The sequence below is a fragment of the Eupeodes corollae genome, chromosome 2 (genome assembly GCF_945859685.1).
Source record: "Eupeodes corollae chromosome 2, idEupCoro1.1, whole genome shotgun sequence".
Taxonomy (NCBI): domain Eukaryota; kingdom Metazoa; phylum Arthropoda; class Insecta; order Diptera; family Syrphidae; genus Eupeodes; species Eupeodes corollae.
In genome coordinates, this window is record NC_079148.1 from 116,310,184 (window position 1) to 116,331,087 (window position 20,904).

The 20,904-nt window shown below is 31.3% G+C and overlaps 2 protein-coding genes across 3 annotated transcripts in view; one reads left to right on the forward strand and one right to left on the reverse strand.

Annotated features, from left to right (window-relative positions):
• The window catches only part of LOC129946719 (uncharacterized), a 46,916-nt gene extending 38,757 nt beyond the window's left edge, over positions 1-8,159 (forward strand). For both annotated transcript variants that reach the window (XM_056057002.1, XM_056057003.1), the window contains exons 5-6: positions 3,237-3,432; positions 3,524-8,159. In XM_056057002.1, the coding sequence (XP_055912977.1) occupies positions 3,237-3,432; positions 3,524-3,716 (389 nt within the window). In that variant the 3' untranslated portion in view covers positions 3,717-8,159. The remainder of the gene's footprint in view (positions 1-3,236; positions 3,433-3,523) is intronic.
• A 4,205-nt stretch (positions 8,160-12,364) lies between these two features.
• Positions 12,365-19,243, reverse strand: LOC129948066 (TBC1 domain family member 13). Its single transcript, XM_056058884.1, has 7 exons — positions 19,116-19,243; positions 18,964-19,037; positions 18,453-18,871; positions 13,427-13,625; positions 13,153-13,354; positions 12,950-13,072; positions 12,365-12,879 (listed from the first exon to the last, which is right to left on the reverse strand). Exons 1-7 carry the CDS (start codon positions 19,133-19,135, stop codon positions 12,762-12,764), a joined length of 1,155 nt encoding a protein of 384 aa, XP_055914859.1. The 5' UTR covers positions 19,136-19,243; the 3' UTR covers positions 12,365-12,761.
• Between the last annotated feature and the right edge of the window lie 1,661 nt (positions 19,244-20,904).

Here is a 20,904-nt window from a genome sequence, read left to right on the forward strand (position 1 = left end):
ACCGAGAACGGTTGACATTCAAAGCTCCTACGTGTACATTATGTACACACAATAGACTATAAGATATGTTTTGTGCTCATTAGAGCGGAATGCACGTGCGAATTATGATATCACATCGTTCTAACTATATTATTGTTGCCAACTAGAGGAATGTTCTTGTACGTGATGCTCAAATATCCAATATCAAAATAATACTTGAAATTGAAACATGATACAAAAGATTATTAATAAAGCTTAAAAATGGCTGTTTGGATTACATCAAACCACTTTTAGATACTCCTTAGAGAGGGGGCCACAGAAGTTATTTTAAACAATTTGAATTGTTGATTGCAAATGAAGAGTTAATAAGTATAAAGAGTACTTTACTACACCCAAGTTTATACAATCTTTAGAAAGACTTGTAAATAACTACAAAAACATAGATGTTTGTGGATTGTATAAGCCGGGTTGAGCCTCCAGTTTTGAGAGAAGTCATCATTGTTTTTTGACCGATTTCTTAACAGAGTTTTAAGATTATTGTTTGTTTGATTGTTATAGTTATTGCTATAATTTTCCTTTAATAGAATAGAATAATAGAATTTTGTTAACAAATGTTTGGTAGGTGTTCCAAAGGAAAGTTTTAAGGAAAAAAATATTTAATTGTTTTTATAACTTGTCGTAATATTATTGTGTACACTTTGAGGCATCTATCTTAAAAAGCATTATCATACTACCCAGAAATTGACAATACAAAAAATGTGTTCAGCTGGCTCATTACCTAGTGCAATGTTTGCATGGTCTAAATAATTCAACAACTTTTCTTTTATGAAATCGTTCGCTAAAGTCCTACGCAAACTAGCTCAATCCCTGGCTAGATGTCTTAAGTTGTGTACTCCAAGTTGGATGTGTCACAGAATCAATTGAAGCATTCCTATAGTATTTAAATAAATGTCTTGAGTTTATTATTTACCGAAAGAATGCATTAATGTATAACAAATAGACATCGTTATAAAAAGTTTGTTTTATTGCCTTTAAAATTGATGTACATATTTCCAATGCCAAATAGTTTATTTCTATATACTACACCGTCGTCGTTGAGTAAACATGTTCAAGAGAACTCAGTTCAAATTTCAAGCTCCCCTTTGATTTACAAAGTCAGCGAAATTGAACAATCTCATTGCGAAGAAAACGCGCTTAAAGATTCAAATAGCGTATGCTTTTCGAATAATTTTAGACATACGGCACTGACAAAATATTTTAATAAATTAACACTGCTTAAAAATACTTTTAAAATATTGTACACTATGACCCTATAAGATTTTAAAAGTTTGACATTTAATCAATTTTAAAAATACCTCACTTTCAAAAAGCCCCAAACCTTAGAGATCTCGAACCAGCATGTGCTTCAAACCATGAAACATAATAAAAGTCATGACGATCTTTTGTCTTAAATGTGTTCTTTTAATTCCAAAAAATAATTGTTAAAATAATTTGATACGAATTATTTTTTTCTATGGATCGAATTTAAGAAGTAACTTTAACGTCATAACACAATTTTTGATGAGATTTAAAAGACAAACTGATTTTTTTTGGAGATTTACATAAAATAAAATATAAATATAAGCATTCATGTAACACTTTGTGAACGCTAATGTAACACTCAAATCCATGCGGATGATATTACAATCTTTAAAAGTTTAAAATCCGTTTACTACGTTTCATGACGTAGTTAATAACATTATCATTATCTCCTGAGCCATAAAGTTGTATAAAGAATAACATCATGCATATATTTATATTTTATTTTATGTAAATCTCCAAAAAAAATCAGTTTGTCTGATAAAGAGTAGTGGCCCTAAGTCACTAACCTGAGGAATTTCTTATTTGTTACTGTAGAGTACACAAAGTGATACACCACGAATGATAGCTAAGATAAAGAGTAGTGGTCCTAAATCACTAACCTGAGGCATTCCTTATTTGTTACTGTAGAGTACACAAAGTGATACACGAAAGTGATACACGAATGATAGCTAAGATAAAGAGTAGTGGTTCTAAATCACTAACCTGAGGAACTAATTATTTGTTACTGTAGCTTTCACAAAGTGGTGCATTTATATCTAAGATAAAGAGTAGTGGTTCTAAATCACTAACCTGAGGAACTCCTTATTTGTTACTGTAGCGTTCACAAAGTGGTGCATGAATGATAGCTAAGATAAAGAGTAGTGGTCCTAAATCACTAATCTGAGGTATTCCTTATTTGTTACTGTAGCTTACACAAAGTGGTACATGAATGAGAGCTAAGATAAAGAGTAGTGGTTCTAAATCACTAACCTGAGGTATTCCTTATTTGTTACTGTTGGGTACACAAAGTGGTACATGAATGAAAGCTAAGATAAAGAGTAGTGGCCCTAAATCACTAACCTGAGGTATTCCTTATTTGTTATTGTAGCTTGCACAAAGTGGTACATGAATGAAAGCTAAGATAAAGAGTAGTGGCCCTAAATCACTAACCTAAGGAATTCCTTATTTGTTATTGAAGCTTACACAAAGTGGTACATGAATGATAGCTAAGATAAAGAGTAGTGGTTCTAAATCACTAACCTGAGGTATTCCTTATTTGTTACTGTTGGGTACACAAAGTGGTACATGAATGAAAGCTAAGATAAAGAGTAGTGGCCCTCAATCACTAACCTGAGGAATTTCTTATTTGTTATTGTAGCTTACACAAAGTGGTACATGAATGATAGCTAAGATAAATAGTAGTGGTCCTAAATGACTAACCTGAGGAACTCTATATTTTGAAAAAAGAACTTCTGAAATTAACTCTTTGAAAATAAGAACTGTGGAGAAGGGCCAATTACCTATAACTTGAATGTAATAATATTATGCTAAAATGTATTACTAGTGTAAATATTGGAATACGTTAGAAACGTATAGATCATGTTTTTTTCTGAAGCTGAATTCTTAGAGAGTTGTTAAAACAATGGAGCATTTTCTCTGAATACTTAAAGTTTAATTCAATAACCTAATACTTCTAAAGACTCTTGATATTTTATCTAAAATGTTGAACTCTTATCTCTAAATTTATTTATAAAATTTGAATGCTCATACAATGTAGTATTTGCAGAGTTGCATCTTAATGTTAAATTTCTATATTCTTAACACTTAGTTGGCAATACTATAAAATCCCTGTATAAATAAATTTTGTATTCATTATTTATATTTGTATGTGTCTTTTCGTTTATTATTTATCAAAGGACTATGGAGCATGTCAAGGCATCCAAACTACTTTGGAGAAGTAGTTATATGGTGGGGGATATTTGTAGTCTCTCTTAATGTTATACGTGGACCAGAATGGGTGGCTATAGCATCGCCAATCTTCACTACTTTTATCATTCTCTTTCTATCGGGCATACCATTGCGAGAACGTTCGGCGGACGAAAAATACAAAGAGTAAGATATATTTTTATGTAACAAATTTATAAACACATTATTGCCGCAGATCAATTTGTATATAAAAGGAATTCCTCTAAATTATTTACAGTTTGATGGAGTATCGAAAGTACAAGGCATCAACATCTCCACTCATCCCAATCCCGCCGTCAGTTTATGTCGAAGTGCCAAGTGCGTTGAAATTTATTTTGTGTTGTGAATTTCCCCTCTATGACACAATGGACATACAAAAGGATCTCAGCCCATACTCCCTATCGATGGCACACTCGCATTCGCACATCTAGCAATCAGTTACCCACAGTGGGAGTGGGCAGCATGGCCAACTCACTGTGGGCCACCAGGTTCAGGGTTCCAGTAGTGGTTTACATCAAAATCAACATCAACATCATCATCATCACCATCATCATCATCATCATGGACATCATAGCCATCATCACCACAGTAGTCAGGATATCGAGAGTGGGACTGGAGGCGGTGGCGGTGGCAGCTGTGGAGCTGGAGGTGGAGCAAGTGGCCGAAACACATGTGTTCGAACAACAAGTAATCCATATCAGAATGGAGGCAACTACATGAACACATACAGTTACGAGCACCGGGAAATAACAGACGATGAAGACGACGAAGATGATGATGGAATAATCTATATGCCTGGCCCGTCAACGTCAAAACAAATAACACACCATATTAGTGAAAAGAGTAAAATAACAACACATCCTGTCGAGCTGAAAGAAAACGTTTGCTGTCCACCTGCTCTGGAAACAACGACGCCGACAACGACGATGACAACGTCAATAACAGAGCTCCAAACTGAACCCATTCCTATAAAAAGCGAAAGTTTTATTGCTAAAGTTGAAACCGAACAATATGTTAATCCAGATGGCGCTTCAATAACAGTCACAACTATTTTGTGATTACATTTTGTTGAAAAATTTTCTATCGTTAAACATATTATAAGAGTATTAGCAGAAAAACAAGACAACAACAAAAACAACAAAACACAAAACAAAAACAATGTTCGAATGACTCAACTTTTTTTGTCAAGCCATATCTGCCATTCTACCTATAATATAATTATATATTATTATAAATTGTTATTAAAAATTAAAAAAAATTGTTATAGAATAAACTAAAAAAATAAATAAATATATTTTCAATTTAGAATTAAAAAAAGTAAGAGTGTACATTTTTGTATAGTTATTAATAAAGTAGTTTTACAAAATACATAGATTCCAGTTCATATTATATTACCTACATACATACCTACCTACTTTCATATAAACAAATAACTAACAAAAGTCGTCAGTTCTTTTATGGAAGAGTGAATTTAGCCTGCAATATCAGCAAACAATAAAATAAAGTAATTATTTATTATAGAAGATCCTCTGAGCTGGCTTTATACTCACTCTCTCATTAAAACACGACTGATTTTAATGAAAGAAAAATAATTTCTCACATTTAAAAAAAATAGTTTTACAAAAATAGATTTGAATATTGTTGTTATTTTTGTAAAAACAAAACAAACAATCTTTACGCTTTGGAATACTTGCATGAATGATGAATGACAGAATGTTTAGAGCATTGCTTTTCAGTATTAAATTTAATAACTACAGATAGAAAATTAAAAGACCAAACAGGAAGTTCAAAAAAGCTAACCATTTAATTTAAATTAAGTTCAGTTTCAATTTAAAAATCTTCAACAACTTTTTTTTTACATAAATATTTCTATTTCTGTGACTAAAGCGCTCACGTTGGGCGCCAACTTATGTTAGATTCATTGATTGGCAGATATTTTTTTCTTTAAAAACCAAGCTTTAAGATATTTGGTATAAACCGAAAGGTGCAGCAATGCTTCCATTTAAAAGTAAATTTAAAACAATGCGAATGACTGGGTTGTTGAAAATGTAAAATTGAACAAAACAAAAGAAAATAAATGTTAACAGAGTGTAAAATGTTATTTAATAAATCTTAAGACAAATTAACCTGAAAACTATTTACATTAAACTAAAATTATATATCAAAATAAATAAAAAAAAAATTGAATTTAAAATATTGTTCAAAATATGACGTGTGCTCTTATAAACTTTATCACATTCAGTGATTGATTTATTTATTGTATAAAAAATAGTAATCTCACTGTTAAAAAAACAAATCAAATGAAAACATATCGACCTTTCGAATGGAATATTGAAAATAAAGTATTTTAAAAAATATCACATGGACCAGAAAGCTAGTAGTCATAAATTCATAAATATACGTCAAATTCCCATTCACAAATTAAAAACAAAAATTTACCTATACATAAATATATTTTTGAACTAACCTTTAAAAAAAACACTGTTGTATTCAAAAAAATGTTTAAATATGATTTCAACTGTAAATACTCTTCTGGTTTTGGCTTAGCTTTGTGCCAATTGTATTTTAAATTTTGTCAGAAGTCAATTTTTTCGAAAACCGAAAGTGATTTTCAATTTCATTCGAAATGGAATTCTATTTTTAAATTTGTTCAACTTCGAAATTTTCACAACTACTTCATTTCTTGAGAAAACGGGCAAAACTTTTATCTTCGTATTAAACGGAAATAGAATTAAAACCAAATATTGCGAACTCATGGAGATAATTAGCCCAATTCTAAATATTAACGGGAAAAAGAACTTCTAGGGAAACTAGTTCTCCCGAGAGTAAAATTCTTCTTTTTCGAATCCCCGGGAACACATTTTACCCTTCGAAATCGGGAATGGGGAATTTTGATTTTCGAATCAGCTGTTCCGTATTGTTTGACAGGAAAAATAACTCCCGAACAAAATGTTCATCATTCCAATTAAAAAAGATTTAAAATGTTTTTTTTTTTTATCGCGGCAAGGATTTAACTAAAGAATATGAAGAAAGTCAACATGTAAAACCAAGGACCATTAGAAGATCTTTAAGAGATAGTGAGCTGTAAGCATTTATTAGTTTATTCAAATGTTGTCTATCATAATTTTTAAAAAATCATTTTTTCTTAGGCTTCAAAAGTATTTTAGACTAAACAAGGTTTCCTTTAAATACTTGTTGGATGTTCTCATCCAATTCCACCAATCATTAAATTGGGCGCATGTGGTAGACAGCATGTTTATATTCGGAAAGTTTTTGTTCTCTGTTTGACCCACCGCCAGTACCATTTCTAGCCTCACTCCACACCTAAAGTAATTAGACGCACTACTTAAAGTTATCGAACTTTCGTTTAAAAAATGTACCCTTTTCCATTTAGATATGTTTTTGCTTGGTAGCCCAGATGAATTTAAGGCATTTTCAGCAGTACCTATCCCAAAACAATAAAACCACCTCCTTGCTTGCTTTCTGGAAGCCACAAGCAATATCGTGGTGAACTTCCATCAAACTCAAGAGAATTTGAAGCTGGCACTTGTTTGTTGTTTTAGACCTAAAAAACTCAAATTATCACATTTATTGTTTTTAAAAATATATAAAATCGTACATTTTGATTAAACTCCCCACCAAATTTATCAGGAAGAAACTCCATTCTTTTGAAATTTAGAAGGCCTACTTTTTTTCTGAGTATTTTTTCCCACATTCGAAGTTAGATTATAATAAGGGAAAATAGAAAAGGTAACGAAATTCCCGGGAATTTTTCGTTTAGAATTGGGCTGAATAATATCCGCATTTGTTTACATCAACATTTTGTAAAAATTTCCTGGGCTTCAAGCTCTTAAAAAAACATAGACACGAATTCAAAAATTCTTTTCAAAATACATAACATAAAAGAACTTCAATTGGTTAATCTGTGATACTAGACTTGTATTGATCGAAGTAAATTAAAAATGCGGCTTTGGCACATATTCAGGTTCAAGTTCAAGTTCAGGTTTTATTGTTTCGTTTCAAGAGCAATTGGCTTAAAATTAAAAATGTATAACCACACCCAATATTCAAAAGCAAAGAAATATCCCACCACAAACATATTTGCGTTTTATTAGGCTTTACAATCGTTTTTAATAATTCCATAGGTAGATGATGAAACAAATTCATAAAATTACAGTTAACTTTCTGTATTCCAGAGTACAACTAGAGCATATCTTTTAGACAAGGGAAAATAATAATTTATGGCAATATTATATTAAAATTTTATATAAAAAAATAACAGATATTATAATATAAAAAACAAGTGTAGATATTTAAAAACAAAAATAGAGCTTTACTACTCGCTGTTACTTACCTTACATACATTAAATAAAAAGAATAATTAATAATTTTAAATTAACAAAGTAGTACCTATGTATATGTATGTATGCATTTTTTCAATTTATAAATCCTATAAATACTTATCCAAAAATTTATCTTGGTTATAATAAATTATAATGTATTGTTAATTCAATAAATTCCATATAGTCATATTATCTATAGCTTTAATTTTTAAATTAAAAAAAAATAAAAACAAAACAAACATTAATTGTATGTATTAAAATTTATAATGCTCAAATTCTTAAATAAAATACAAGAGTTATTTTTTTTTATAGAGCCTAAAAATCTTATAAATACGCCTTTATAAATTATATCTCTGATTAACCTTCAAAATTTCAAAAAAAAAAAAACAAAACATTCTTAACTATGAAATTTACCACACACACTCACAGAAATAACCTGTTAAGTAGAAATTGTAAATATTTTAATTTAAACAAAAATAAATAATGTAGAAATACGTTGTAATAATTTAATAAAACAAAATATTTAATTAATTAATTGAATTTTGTTGGATTCAATGGAATGAAAACACGTCTGTATTGTGATGGAACTACGAGTATCCTTGGAATACTACGATCCTGCAAATGAAAATTACTTCAAAACAGTTTTTTTTTATAAACTGAATGAAAACTCATAATGCAAAAAATATAAAATGAGACAAAATGATTGAATATTTCGTATACATAAAAAAAGCAAGACTCTTTCGGCCTTGAGAATGGCTGTGTGTGCAGTATCCTTGCAAACCGTATGTGCTATAAATTCAATAAAAGTAACATATCGCTCTTCGAAGGTATGAAAAGTTTGTAGGCTTTACCACTAAGGTAAATCATTTCGGTTCCGTTCGGATACAGTCTTACTGAACCGAAGGAGCTCTTCTCCGCCTTGTGCCATGACGTCCCGATTGCACAGGAGTCGCCTATTCACGGTTCGTCGTCTGATGTGATAGACCCCGTATCAGACCGCATCTATCTAAGAAGAGGAATGCTTCTGGTGGAATGACGCTGCTCAAGCGTGCACTCTCAAAATACTCGTCGTTCGGATAAAACGCCCCGAAAATTAAATTGTTGGTCGAAGACATAGCTCTTGCAATGTCAACCCGAACGAGTTTTATCACAAAATTGTCAATTCTGTTGATTCGAACCCCGTTCCATAGGACCTCGTTGGAGTAGTAATGCACGTACGAAGATTCGGCTGTTCGATATAAGCCTGTACAACCTCGTAAACACTGCCGCACCACTGTCGCTGCCCGTGAAGATCAACGATGACCATCTTACGCCAATTATTGCACGTATCCCTCGTGGCTCAAGCCAAAGGTGTCCGGATCAGAATTGTCTCCTACTTCTGGACATTTATTTTCAGTTTCCAGTCTTCGCAATATCGCTGAATCTTGTGAAAATCACGCTGCAAGATAATTCTAATAACCTCAACCTTTTGGACCGTTCTGTACGCAATTAGATCGTCGGCGTACGCAATTGCCTTCGTAAGACTTCCTATCAGATCACTGGTGTAAATGCTGAAGAGAATTGGCGAATTCACCGCTCCCTGTTAAAGACCATTTTTAATTAAGAATGTTGTGGTAGAAGTTACATTGCCACTTTTGCCAAAAAAATTTCTACCGTTAAGCATATCATAAAGTATGTACGAGTATATAAAACAACGGCTTGCTTATGCCAAGCCTGCTCAATTTAAGGTAAAGACCCTCTAACCATACGGTGTCAAAGGCCTTTTCCAAATCAACCAGTTTGTTTTGATTTATTCCATTGGATATCAGAAAAGTGTTGGACGAAGCATGAATTGTGTCATGACCCGCCTTGAACCCGCCTTGAACCCGAACTGTTTATCCGAAATTATTTTGTTGTCCGCAGCCCACTTAGTCAGAGCCCTATTGATGATCTTTTCGAACTTTGCTGATACTTTGAAGAAGACTTATCGACCGAAGATTTGAGGGGTTGGAGTTGTCCTTTCCCTTTTTCGGGAGAGGATGAACCACAGCCGTCTTCAAATGTACTGGTTAATATGCATTATTCAGTGCATTATTGAAGAGTATGGTGTTAATGTCAATTGCCTCCATCGGTAAATGTTTTAGTACAATGTTGGATATACCATCGACAACTGCCGACTTTTTGTTTTTTATTGAATTGAAGAAGAGCTGAAGCTCAACTTTCGTCCCTAACAAGGGACTTGGTCCTTTCTGCTTGACGATTATGGCATCTCGAAGGTAAAAGTGATTAAGTATGGCTCTGTTTTCCAGGTCGTGGTTGGGGCGAATGCTAACATTCACCTTGTACACTTGCTGGAAAGCAGCTCCCACCGCCTTCAATTTTTCCTTCGGATCTTCAATTATATAAAAATTATCGTCAAAGATGGCTTCTTCTAGATCTATTTGCGCTGCCCCGTCTCTGTTCTCTTCAGTTCTTTGGAGTTTGAGACACGGGAGATCATTGATCATTATCGTTCTTTTGTCCTGAATATCTTGTTGATTTTAGGGAACATACTAGGGTCACTGGAATTAACTGACCGGATTTTGCGGTCCCAATACTAGTTAATTTATAACCTGTAGTTCTCAACAGATTGGTCGCATTCACAAAGCTAGTGGCTACGTAGTCAAAATTCAACTATAGCTTTGTGAATGCAAAACTACACTACAAAGCTAGTCAATCTGGAACTTTTTTATTATTGACAAATGCAAATATATAAAATAAGAAAAATTTTTGATTTGATAACTTTAACTTATATTTTGTGTTTTAAAATTCAATAAAATCAAATTTAAGACACATTTTAATGATTTAGATGTATTTGTATTTAAATACTGAACGAATTATTTCATTTTGAATTCGTGCTACTTTATCGACAGCTGATCGTGAAACGTCAAAATCTTTCTCCACTAACTTTGTAGCCGAATTTTGTACACTACGTCGGAGGGGATTTAGCCAATCAGAATCCCTTGATTACGTAGAAACTACCTTTGTGAATGCGACCATTGACATTTTTATTGACGACTTCAGTGTCCTAACCTCCAACTCGTGTGGGTCTGTAAGTCGTTTGTACAAATTTTTGAGTCTTGTCAGCAAGCCACTCTTGTACCTTCGTAGTGCGTCAATAGCCGCGTTTCTGGTCTTTTTGTTTTTTGTTATTGTCCGTACCATCGTTCGTTTTATTGTTTCGTCTATCTGTTGTAAATGTTGGTCAATTTCTGTATTTGTCAGGTTCTTTGGTGGGGCTATGTCACTTGAACGAAGTTCTTTCTCTAAGGCGTTGGTGAAACGATTTCAGCGCATCTTACTTTAATTGTTAGAGTGCGTTGCAACATATTCCTCCAACTCCACGCGTTCGTTCGGAATCTGCATTACAGCAGCCAGTCCGCAGTGATCACTGTCGTACTCGACTGTCTGTAAGCAGTTTCGATTGTGATTACTTCTTGGATATGATGGCTTTTCAGTAGTTAGTAGGTCGACGCCATATAGAAAGCTGTAAAGATTCATCAAATTAAAAAGATGGTTACCTCTGGGATTACTATTTTGATTTTCCCAATCTTCATGTTTTGGGTTAAGATCACCGGCCAAGATGAAATAGTTTTCTTCCAAGCTCAGTTTAAGTTCCCTTAAAAGAATCTGGAGTTCTGAAGCATACTAAGTAACCTGCGGAGATCCAGACGCATAAGCCGTGATTGATTATATACATCCGCTTCCCTTGAGTGAGAGAGAGATGCATACAACGCAAACTTCTAGCGTCTTGAACTTTCGCAATTTATTGTTGTATACGGCTTTATAATTAATGCCTTTTCGAAGGAAGCGAAACCGCCCCCTTAAGTGGAGTCAGGCCGATCTTTCCTTACGATATTGTTAATTTTATTTAATTTTTATGAGTCAATTTGTGTTTGTGGTTTAGCTTGGTTTCGCTACCCATAAACACATCGGGACTGTAGTCTTTCAAAAATTGGAACATGTTGGCTCTTTGATCAATCCTAATCAGTGAATTTACATTCACAGCTAGGACTTTTAGGCGCGTCTCCGGAAACGAGCTCAGTATGGTCTATGGGGAAGAGGCGTGGCAACTCCCATATGTTTAGTTGTTCTTCTTCGTACTACATGTTGAGAACGTAATAGTTCTAGATAATTCCTTTTGTAATCAAAATAATTTTACTTTTATTTTTAGTCCCAATAGAATAAGTGCATCCTAGTAATATTGGCGCTCCGCAAGAGGCTCTTCCGACTACTAGAATACAATTTATTTGTCGACTCTCAGCATAGCCCTAAACTCTCACCTGCACATTAACGACTGATTTACACAAAATCTCGCCAACTTTGTCGGCAAAGACGGTTGGGTTTAGATAAATTGCAATTCCTGCAAGTTTTTGTAAGCCGATTCCCAAATTTTATTCTAGGAATATATAAAATCTCCATCATTCTGCTGGTTTTAGAATAACCTTATCAATCTTATCATTTGGAGCTGTATCACCTAAAATTAGTCCTCGTTGATTAATATCATCAAACAAATTTTCTGCCGGGAATTGAAGCAAATGGGAAATTTTAGCGTTAATTTAATTTATGTGAAAGCAAAACACATCATGTTAAAAATGTATAAACATTTAAGAACTGAAGTTGTTTATTTGTTCAAATCGAGAATGAGCCTTTCATTATGGCGTTTAAAGTGTAGCAAAATCAAAAATCTGGAGATTCCATAAAAAACAAAGTCTTGATTAAAATATATTAAAAAGCAAATATTTATTTGTAATAATTATTCTTTTTTAGTTTTGTTCTTAACAAAGTAATACATTTTTGTTATTCTAATAAACTTAATTCGCTTATTTGTTTTTGTTTTAGTTCCATAGTGTAAAAATATTTTATAATAAATGGTATAAATTCATATAAAATGTCATACCTAAAAGCGTTTACTTGGCAAAATATGAGAATTTTCATTATTAAAATCTATAAATCGGGAATTGTTTGTTTAATTTTGATTGTGTTTTTTTTGTTTGTTCTTATAAATGTTATTCGATAAAACTGCTTAGATGGTAAGTTTTGTACAATTGACAAGGGATTGCAAAATATACACACAGTATACAGTATATAATTAATATAAAAAAAGAATAAGTTTTAATCACCTAGCGATACTGCTCTAGATAGAACTATGTTAATATCATAAGGAGGAAAGTTTTGAAGGAGTTTCACATTCGAACCAAAGTCATTTTCTAGTATTTGTTCACGTAAAATTCTAGAAATAAAAAAACAAACAAAAATAGAATAAGAAAATGGTTGTATTACATTTTTTGGGTATTACTTACATTATCATAGCACAGCAGACTTTTATGAGAAAATCAAAACGATTTTCATCGGAAAATACCGAATCCCAGATACGAACTACATCTGGCAGTGGAAATTCTTGTGACAGCAGCAGCGTTATCCATCTTAATAAAAATTATAAAATGAATGAAAAGAAATTAATATTCAAAAGCTGTTAAAATTTCTTTATACAAAGTATACAAACCTAAAACTATAATATTGTGGGTGTAATTCTTGTTCTTCCAGTCGATCATAAACATCAGGATCTTTTTGTTTGACCATAGTTGATAGTTTGGCCATCATGTGTTTTATGCCACAGTCAGAGTCATCAAGAGTTTTTATAAAAAAATCACGAATTTCTCCCATAAGTGATGTGAAGCAGAAAAAACAATCTGCTTCGGCATATTCTAAAAAAATATCAAATAACATTTTTAAAAAATTCCTATTCCTATAAATATTTGTTTTTCTTGTAGACATACTTCGATATTCTATATTAGGATCAGATGCCATTACATAATAAATTGGTCCAACTATTTCATTCATTCCTTGTACATATCCTTGGCCAGGATTAAGTTTTGCATATAAAAATAATATTCGTTGGACAACTTCCCAGTGTGCTTCTTGACCTTCCTCCATTGCTACGTAGTTTTCGCTGGAACGCTTTGTGATGAGATTTATCTAAAGGTACAAAATATAACATCATCAAAATAACCCAATGAATTATAAAATTTAAAAAAAAAATGCTTATGAAATAATTATAGTAAGTTAAAAAAGTTCTAGCTGTCACATATTTCTAGTGGGTTTGTGGCATTGGGTAGGATCAGGCGACATAAGGGGCTTGAAAGTAAGGCACGTTTCTAGTATCTGTTTGGCCAGCTGCCAAAAAATTCATTTTCACTTAAGGCAACTCTTTTGAAAATGTTTTCTCATTCAACTGAAAGCTGAACTTTATTCCTCATTTATTTATTTTGTGAATAATTCCATTTACTGTTTTTTGTAAAAGGGTTCTTTGTCAAATTTGAAAATAAGTAAGTACTATTTCTTTACAATACAAATCGTGATGGACTTGTAGCTTACCTGAGGAGTGCTTTGTGGACAATAATGTTTTAGTAGTTTTTGTACGATGAACTGACGGTAGAAGTTAGTGAAGTAAATTTCTAAGTTTGAAATTTATGACACTTCAAAACTAACTTAGTGCCTTAGTCAAAATGTAAATTCAAAAAATGCAGTTGACTGCAAATGAAGTCCCATATTTTGTCTGAACCTAGCCATTGACTTTGGTTTAAGTAAGGTGCAGTCTAAGGTTTTGCAGTTTATATCGTATAAACATTTTATGACATTAGCTTATGTATTTATATGTAAGCCACATAAGTAAGTTAATGGTAAGGAAAGTTTCTATTATTTTATTTAAGATTGCTGATAAAAAATTGCCTTACAAATAAGGTAATTTTATAGAAAAGTTTGTCAAGAAAAATTGGCAGGTTTAGGCGACATAAGGTGAAAGTAAGGCAAGTTTCTAGTATTATTGATTGGCCAATTGCTAAAAAATTTGCCTTTCAATTAAGTCAATTTTATTGGAAAGTTGACTGGAAAGATAGTCAAGCAAAACCCCTCTAACTATCAAGTCAAGTCAACTTCTGTCAAAATGACAATTGATCATGTCTTTTTTTCAACTTAAAGCTGAACTTTATTACTCCATGATTTATTTATTTTCTGCACAGCTTCATTTAATGTTTTGTGTTTAAATAGTTCCTTGCCAAATTTGAATAGAAATTAGTAATTATATATTAGTATAATAGATTTTGAAATTTATGAAAAACATGTAATGAATATTAAAAATATTAATAATTTATGTTCTGATTTTGATAATGTTTGTTGTTTTGGTGATTTTAATTTATCTAACATTGTATGGAAGTGGTCTGAAGATGATAATTTATTCATTGCATGTAATTTGATGAAAGATTATGAATTCTATTTAATTGATTCTTTTTATTCACTTAATCTCAACCAAATTAATTGTATTCATAATTCTTTAAATAATTTGTTAGACTTAATTTTTGTATGTAATGACTTTCTTAATTCAAAAGTCTCAATTGTTCCCTTTTCTTTACTTATTGAATTTCTTCACCATAAGGAACTATTTATTGAATTTAAATTGTACAAGTATTTATCAATTGAATCAATGCAATGTTCTAGCTTCTTTAACTTTAAAAAGACAAACTTCATTGAACTTAACAATTTTCTTGAAAATTATGATTGGTCAATTAATTTTGTCAATCTGAATCTTCAACAAAAGTATTCGCGTTTCGTGTCTATTATTTTCGATAGTTTTAGTAGATTTGTTCCGTCTTCGAGAAGATCCAAACATATTCAACAAAAGCTCCCGTGGTACAACGAGCAAATAATTAATCTGAAAAATTTAAAACGTAAAGCTTTTAACAAATTTAAGCGAACTAATGATAATTTAGACTACGCTAATTTTAGCAAACTGCGCAAAGATTTTTTTGTTCTTAATAAATTCCTTCACAAGTGTTATATAATGAATATTGAAACTAACATAAAGACAAATACTTCTTCGTTTTGGACATATATAAATGTGAAAAGAAATACGTCAGGCTACCCAAAGCAAATGACATTTGGAGACACTGAAGCATCAGACACATCATCAATACTTTGTCTATTTGCTGACTTTTTTCAATCCGTTTATTCACCTGCTAGAAATTACAGTTATAGTACACTCTTAGATTCAACCTGTAGCGTTGATATCGGAGGATTACAACTCAGTTTAGAAGAAATATATTCAGGACTCCAATCTATGAAGCCCAAAACTATACCTGGAGCTGATGGTATACCAGCTTTTTTCTTAAAAAATTGTGCTAAGTCTCTATGCTCTCCTTTGTATTGCATATTTAATCAATCTCTATCTCAGGGTATACATATTTCTAAGTGAATGGAAAATATCTTATCTTGTGCCAATTCATAAATCTGGACCTAAAAATAAAATTGAGAACTATCGTGGTATTTCCCAGTTGTCTGCCATCCCTAAATTGTTTGAGAACATGGTAAAAAATAAATAGGAATTCATAACCCGAGAGCATATTTCTGACCGACAACATGGCTTTGCTTCCGGTCGTTCTTCAATAACTAATTTAGCTCTTTTCTCAAATTATGTGTTAAATTCGTTTGAAAGTAGGAATCAAGTAGATGCGATATATACCGATTTCAGTAAAGCTTTTGATTCGGTGGATCATTCCACTTTAATACACAAATTAAAACTTTATGGTTTACATTCCACCCTTCTTGATTGGCTGTCGTCTTATCTAATGGGAAGATCTCAAAAAGTCATAATAAATAACACTTTTTCGAGATCTATTCAATGCAGCTCAGGTGTTCCTCAAGGAAGTCATTTGGGTCCGCTCCTCTTAAATATTTTTATAAATGATATAACTACAGTGATAAAATATTCTCATACCTCCTTTACGCTGATGATTTGAAACACTTCTTAAAAATCAATTTCCTCCATGATTGCAAGCTGCTACAGGACGACCTTAACCATGTCTCCGAATGGTGTAAATTAAATATAAAAAAATGCAATGCTATCTCCTTCTATAGGTCCTATATCCACATTAGCTTTGACTACACGATCGATTCTAATGTATTATCTTGTGTAGAAAACATAAAAGATTAAGGTGTTATATTGGACACAAATTATTCCTTTAAAAGTCACATGGATTATGTAATTGGAAGAGCTAACTCAACTGTAGGATTTATAAAACGTAATTGTGTTGATTTCAGTGATCCTTACGCATTACTATGCTTATATATATCTCTTGTGAGATCTATTTTGGAATATGCAGATGTCATTTGGAATCCGGGTTTTAAGACCTGCTCTGATCTTTTAGAAAAGGTTCAGAGGCGGTTTACTAGATTCATATTTTATAAGATGAAGTCGACTTCTATCCCAGATTATAAAGCAAGATGCCTTTTTCTAGGCATCAAGTCTCTTGAATCAAGAAGAAAAATTCATGGTATAATGCTTGTGAGGGATATTTTATGTTACCAGTTACGTTGTCCATCTTTGCTTTTAATTGTACCAATTTATGTTCTGTCAAGAGCTTTGCGTGGTAGAAAATTTCTGTTTGAATCTTTTCACAGAACAAGCTACGGTATTAATGATCCGATTTGTAGATCGATAAGGCAATTCAATGAAGTTTGTCAATTTATTGAATTAAGTAATTCTAGGAATTTGTTTAAGGCCAATTTACTTTTATTATTTACTTTTTAATATAATTTTGTAATATTTTAATTTTTAAGATCAAATCTGTTAGCTTTAAGCTTGTAGATAAATAAATAAATAAATAAATAAATAATATTTCTTTCCAATATAAAATACAAGTCATTATAGACTTGAAGCTTGTCTGAGAAGTATTTTTTAGACAATAATGCTTTTGGTAGTTTTTGTACGAGTACTATAAACATAAACGGTCAAAGAATGAAGTTCACTGCAAATGTAGTCTCTTATGTTGTCTGAAACTGCCCAATCTCACAATTAAATTTACTTTTGTCAAAATGTTAGCCGGTCGTGTTTTATCATTCTGAACTTCATAACTCTGTAATTTATTTGCTTAACGTACAATTTTATTTAATGTTTTATATATAAGGTTCTTTTTGCCATATTAAAAAGGAATTAAACCTTTATCTTGGCAATAAAAACAACAACTTATGGACTAATAATCTGTGTTAGTTACTTTGGTACTTCCTGCAAGTAAAAGATAGTCAAGGAAAGTTCCAAGTTGATAATTAATGACAACTAAAAAATTAACTAATGGTTTTATTTTGCGTTCAAAAAATTCAGTTGGCTGCAAATGAAGTCCCTTATGTTCTCTGAGGCTGCTATATCTTTACAAGAAATTTGAAGTTTTGAGTATTTATTATTGAGGGTTAGCTGTCAAACTTTATACGAATGTTGCTTGGAAAGTAAGCCGGACAAGTCTGCCTCGCATTTTAGTCAAATATCGAAGTTTAACATAAAACACCATAACTTGATGTCCATTCATTTTTTGTAAAACGTCTAAACACTTTTTTTTCATTCTTCGGTCATTTGTGAGACAAACTAATATTTTGAATTTAAAAACACTTTTATTTCGAAAACAGCAGATGTGCTTCCACTGTACCAAACTAAGTTGATGTTGTCCACATCAGACAAATGCCATCACATCATTTATGGAAATTTCAACTAACTTGAGGTCACACACTATAAATAAGTTTCAAAATTCGCTAAATTTTAATAAACAAGTGGTACCAATGAGGTGCTTATTTATTTATTAATTGTTTATGAGTAAGAAATCTGCATTGATTATTATTACGATATTATTATAATAAATAAAAATGCTTTCACTAACTTACTTGCTTTAAATTCAAAGGAAGCATTAGGGATTCAAATTCAACAGGTTATTATTAGTTTCATGCTTACTTTAAGAACGTTTCTAAAACATATTTCCTTACCTTTGTCATTCCAAGTCCTTTGCGTTCAACGTTTGCCGAATTCAATACCGATGGGACAACTCGCTGGTGCAGTCTTCGCTCCCCTTTGCTATTAACAACAATTTCACATGGATAGTCGGTTGGTTGTTGAAAAAATGATATGTCTGGACATAGTCGACGGACGTCTTTGTCGATTTGCAATAAAAATTCGTTGTCATTGAAAAATGTATTCCAAGCACTTTCAGGTCCTTCACTCAGTGGATGGTCATGGCATTCGCTCATTTTTATTAAACCTGGTTGGACGACTAACTCGTCAATAAATTGTTTATAGAGAGCTCGTTTTTTAGCCAACGTAGATGTCCATGATGATTTGGATGGTCCTAAATAACCCAATAGAAGTTTCCAACAAAGTGCTCTGAAGCCATTTACATCAGGAATGCCTAAACAAATCGAGAAGCAAAAAAACAAAAAATACACACCCCTATGTTACAAATCAAACTTAACAATTTATTTAATTGATAATGTTACTTGCCATGGAAGCATAAATTCCTTAGATTTTTCATGTCCAGTTCGTCTTGTGAGAGTGCATCTTCAAATTCTTTGACTCTGTAATACGTAGGTTGGTTTAATTTTATATTTTAAATGGTTTTAAATTAAATAAGTTTATAAATAAATAAAATTTACCGTGCTTTAAAAATGGACATTTGTTAAGGTTCTTGGTCGTCTTTTGTTTTTTTTTTGTTGATTTATGAGTTGTTACTTCAAAACAGAAATATATTTTTTGATAGAAAACAGCTGATTGTCATAGATTAGGAATTCGGAATTAGGAATAAACAATCCGAATGACAGAATAGTTTGAGAGGCTGTGTTTCTTACATCCGTTGACGGTTATGCATTTTTAAATAATATTTCTTTTTTCTATCCAATTCTATTAATTAAACAATTAAATTTTTATATAATGCTTTGGAAATTTAAAAAATAGATTATTTAAAATGTCTGTCAACTAAAAATCATAAATGTCACTTTGGATAGGCCGGATAAGTGAATTTTAAGATGCCTTATTCAACGAGTTGGGTAGCTTTAGTTTCGCAAGTAAGCAACTACCATGTCAGCGGTTTAAAGTTCGTTCAATTTGTGTTGTGAGCGGTTCATTTAAATACAATGTTTACCAATACCTTCTTCAAAACCAGTTTTTTGGAAAATCTTTTTAAAATGGTTTAAAATTTAAGTTTTTCAGAAATTTGATTTAAATGTCAACACAATTAATATTATTTAAAGACTATTTCCATTTGATTAACAAGTAATTAAAATGTTTGAAAAACTTAAAACTCAAAACTTGTTTAAATATTGGTTTGACGTAAAACTAGTTTTGTAGAAACTTCGAAAAACACTTTTAAGCTCTGTCTATACTTCTCACATTGAATAGCTTTATACAAGCTACGCAATAAGTTTTTTTTTTTTTTTATGTCAACAATTTCAAACATGGAACCTTACTTCACTCTCCTTTAATATCAATTCAGTTTCAGAACGTGCAAAAAGTAAAAAAGAGGCTGGGATGCGACCCACACTGATAACTTCCTATCCCGTCTGTCGATTTGTCTTGCTTAAAAACTATTCTTAAAAATTTTGAAATTACAACAATATCTTCTTATAAAGAAATACATAGTTTAGTTTGAAAATAAAGTTTTGTTAAATAGATTATTAGTCGAAAACAAATTTTTACCAATTTTAGTAGCATTTCTTAAATTTTACAATTTGGATGAATGAAATTAATTTAAGAGACATCGAGAACCGAACATCAATTTTTACGAAATTTGTGTACTATTTTTTGTAGATTTTATTTTTTTATGAAAAAACGGACTGTTTGATTTGTATAACCAAAACTACTGAACATCGAAAACCAAATTTTTTTGTGAAATAAAAAAGTTTGAAGAGAATAGTTTTAATTTTGAAAAGCTATTTGAGTCAAAAGTACATTTTTACAAAGTTTTAGTATTGCTTTTTTTTTTGTTATTTTTTTTTTGTTTTGTTTTTATTTTTTGTTAAAAAACTGTCAGTTAAATTTTTCTCAAAATTTTACTGAAAGTTAAAAATAATATTTTTTAAAAGATAAAAGTAGTTTAAAGCGAATATCTCAATGTTTTGAAAAGATATTTAAGTCGAAAGTCAATTTTTACAAATTTTTTCTTGTTTAGGTTTTTATTTATTGTAAGAAAACTGTCGATTAGATTTTTCTCAAACATTTTTAGAATGTTGAAAACAGTAGTTTTTATAAGTTAAAATAAGTTGGAATTTTCAAAAAGATATTTGAGCCGTAATTTTTACCAACTTTGAGTAATCTATTTTTTTAAGGTTTTTATTTTTATAAAAAAACTGTCAATTCGATTTTTTTCAAAATTTTACCACACGTTATTTTTAGTTGGACAGAATTTTTTTGGAGATAAAATCATTCTGTATTTGTTTAATTGTATTG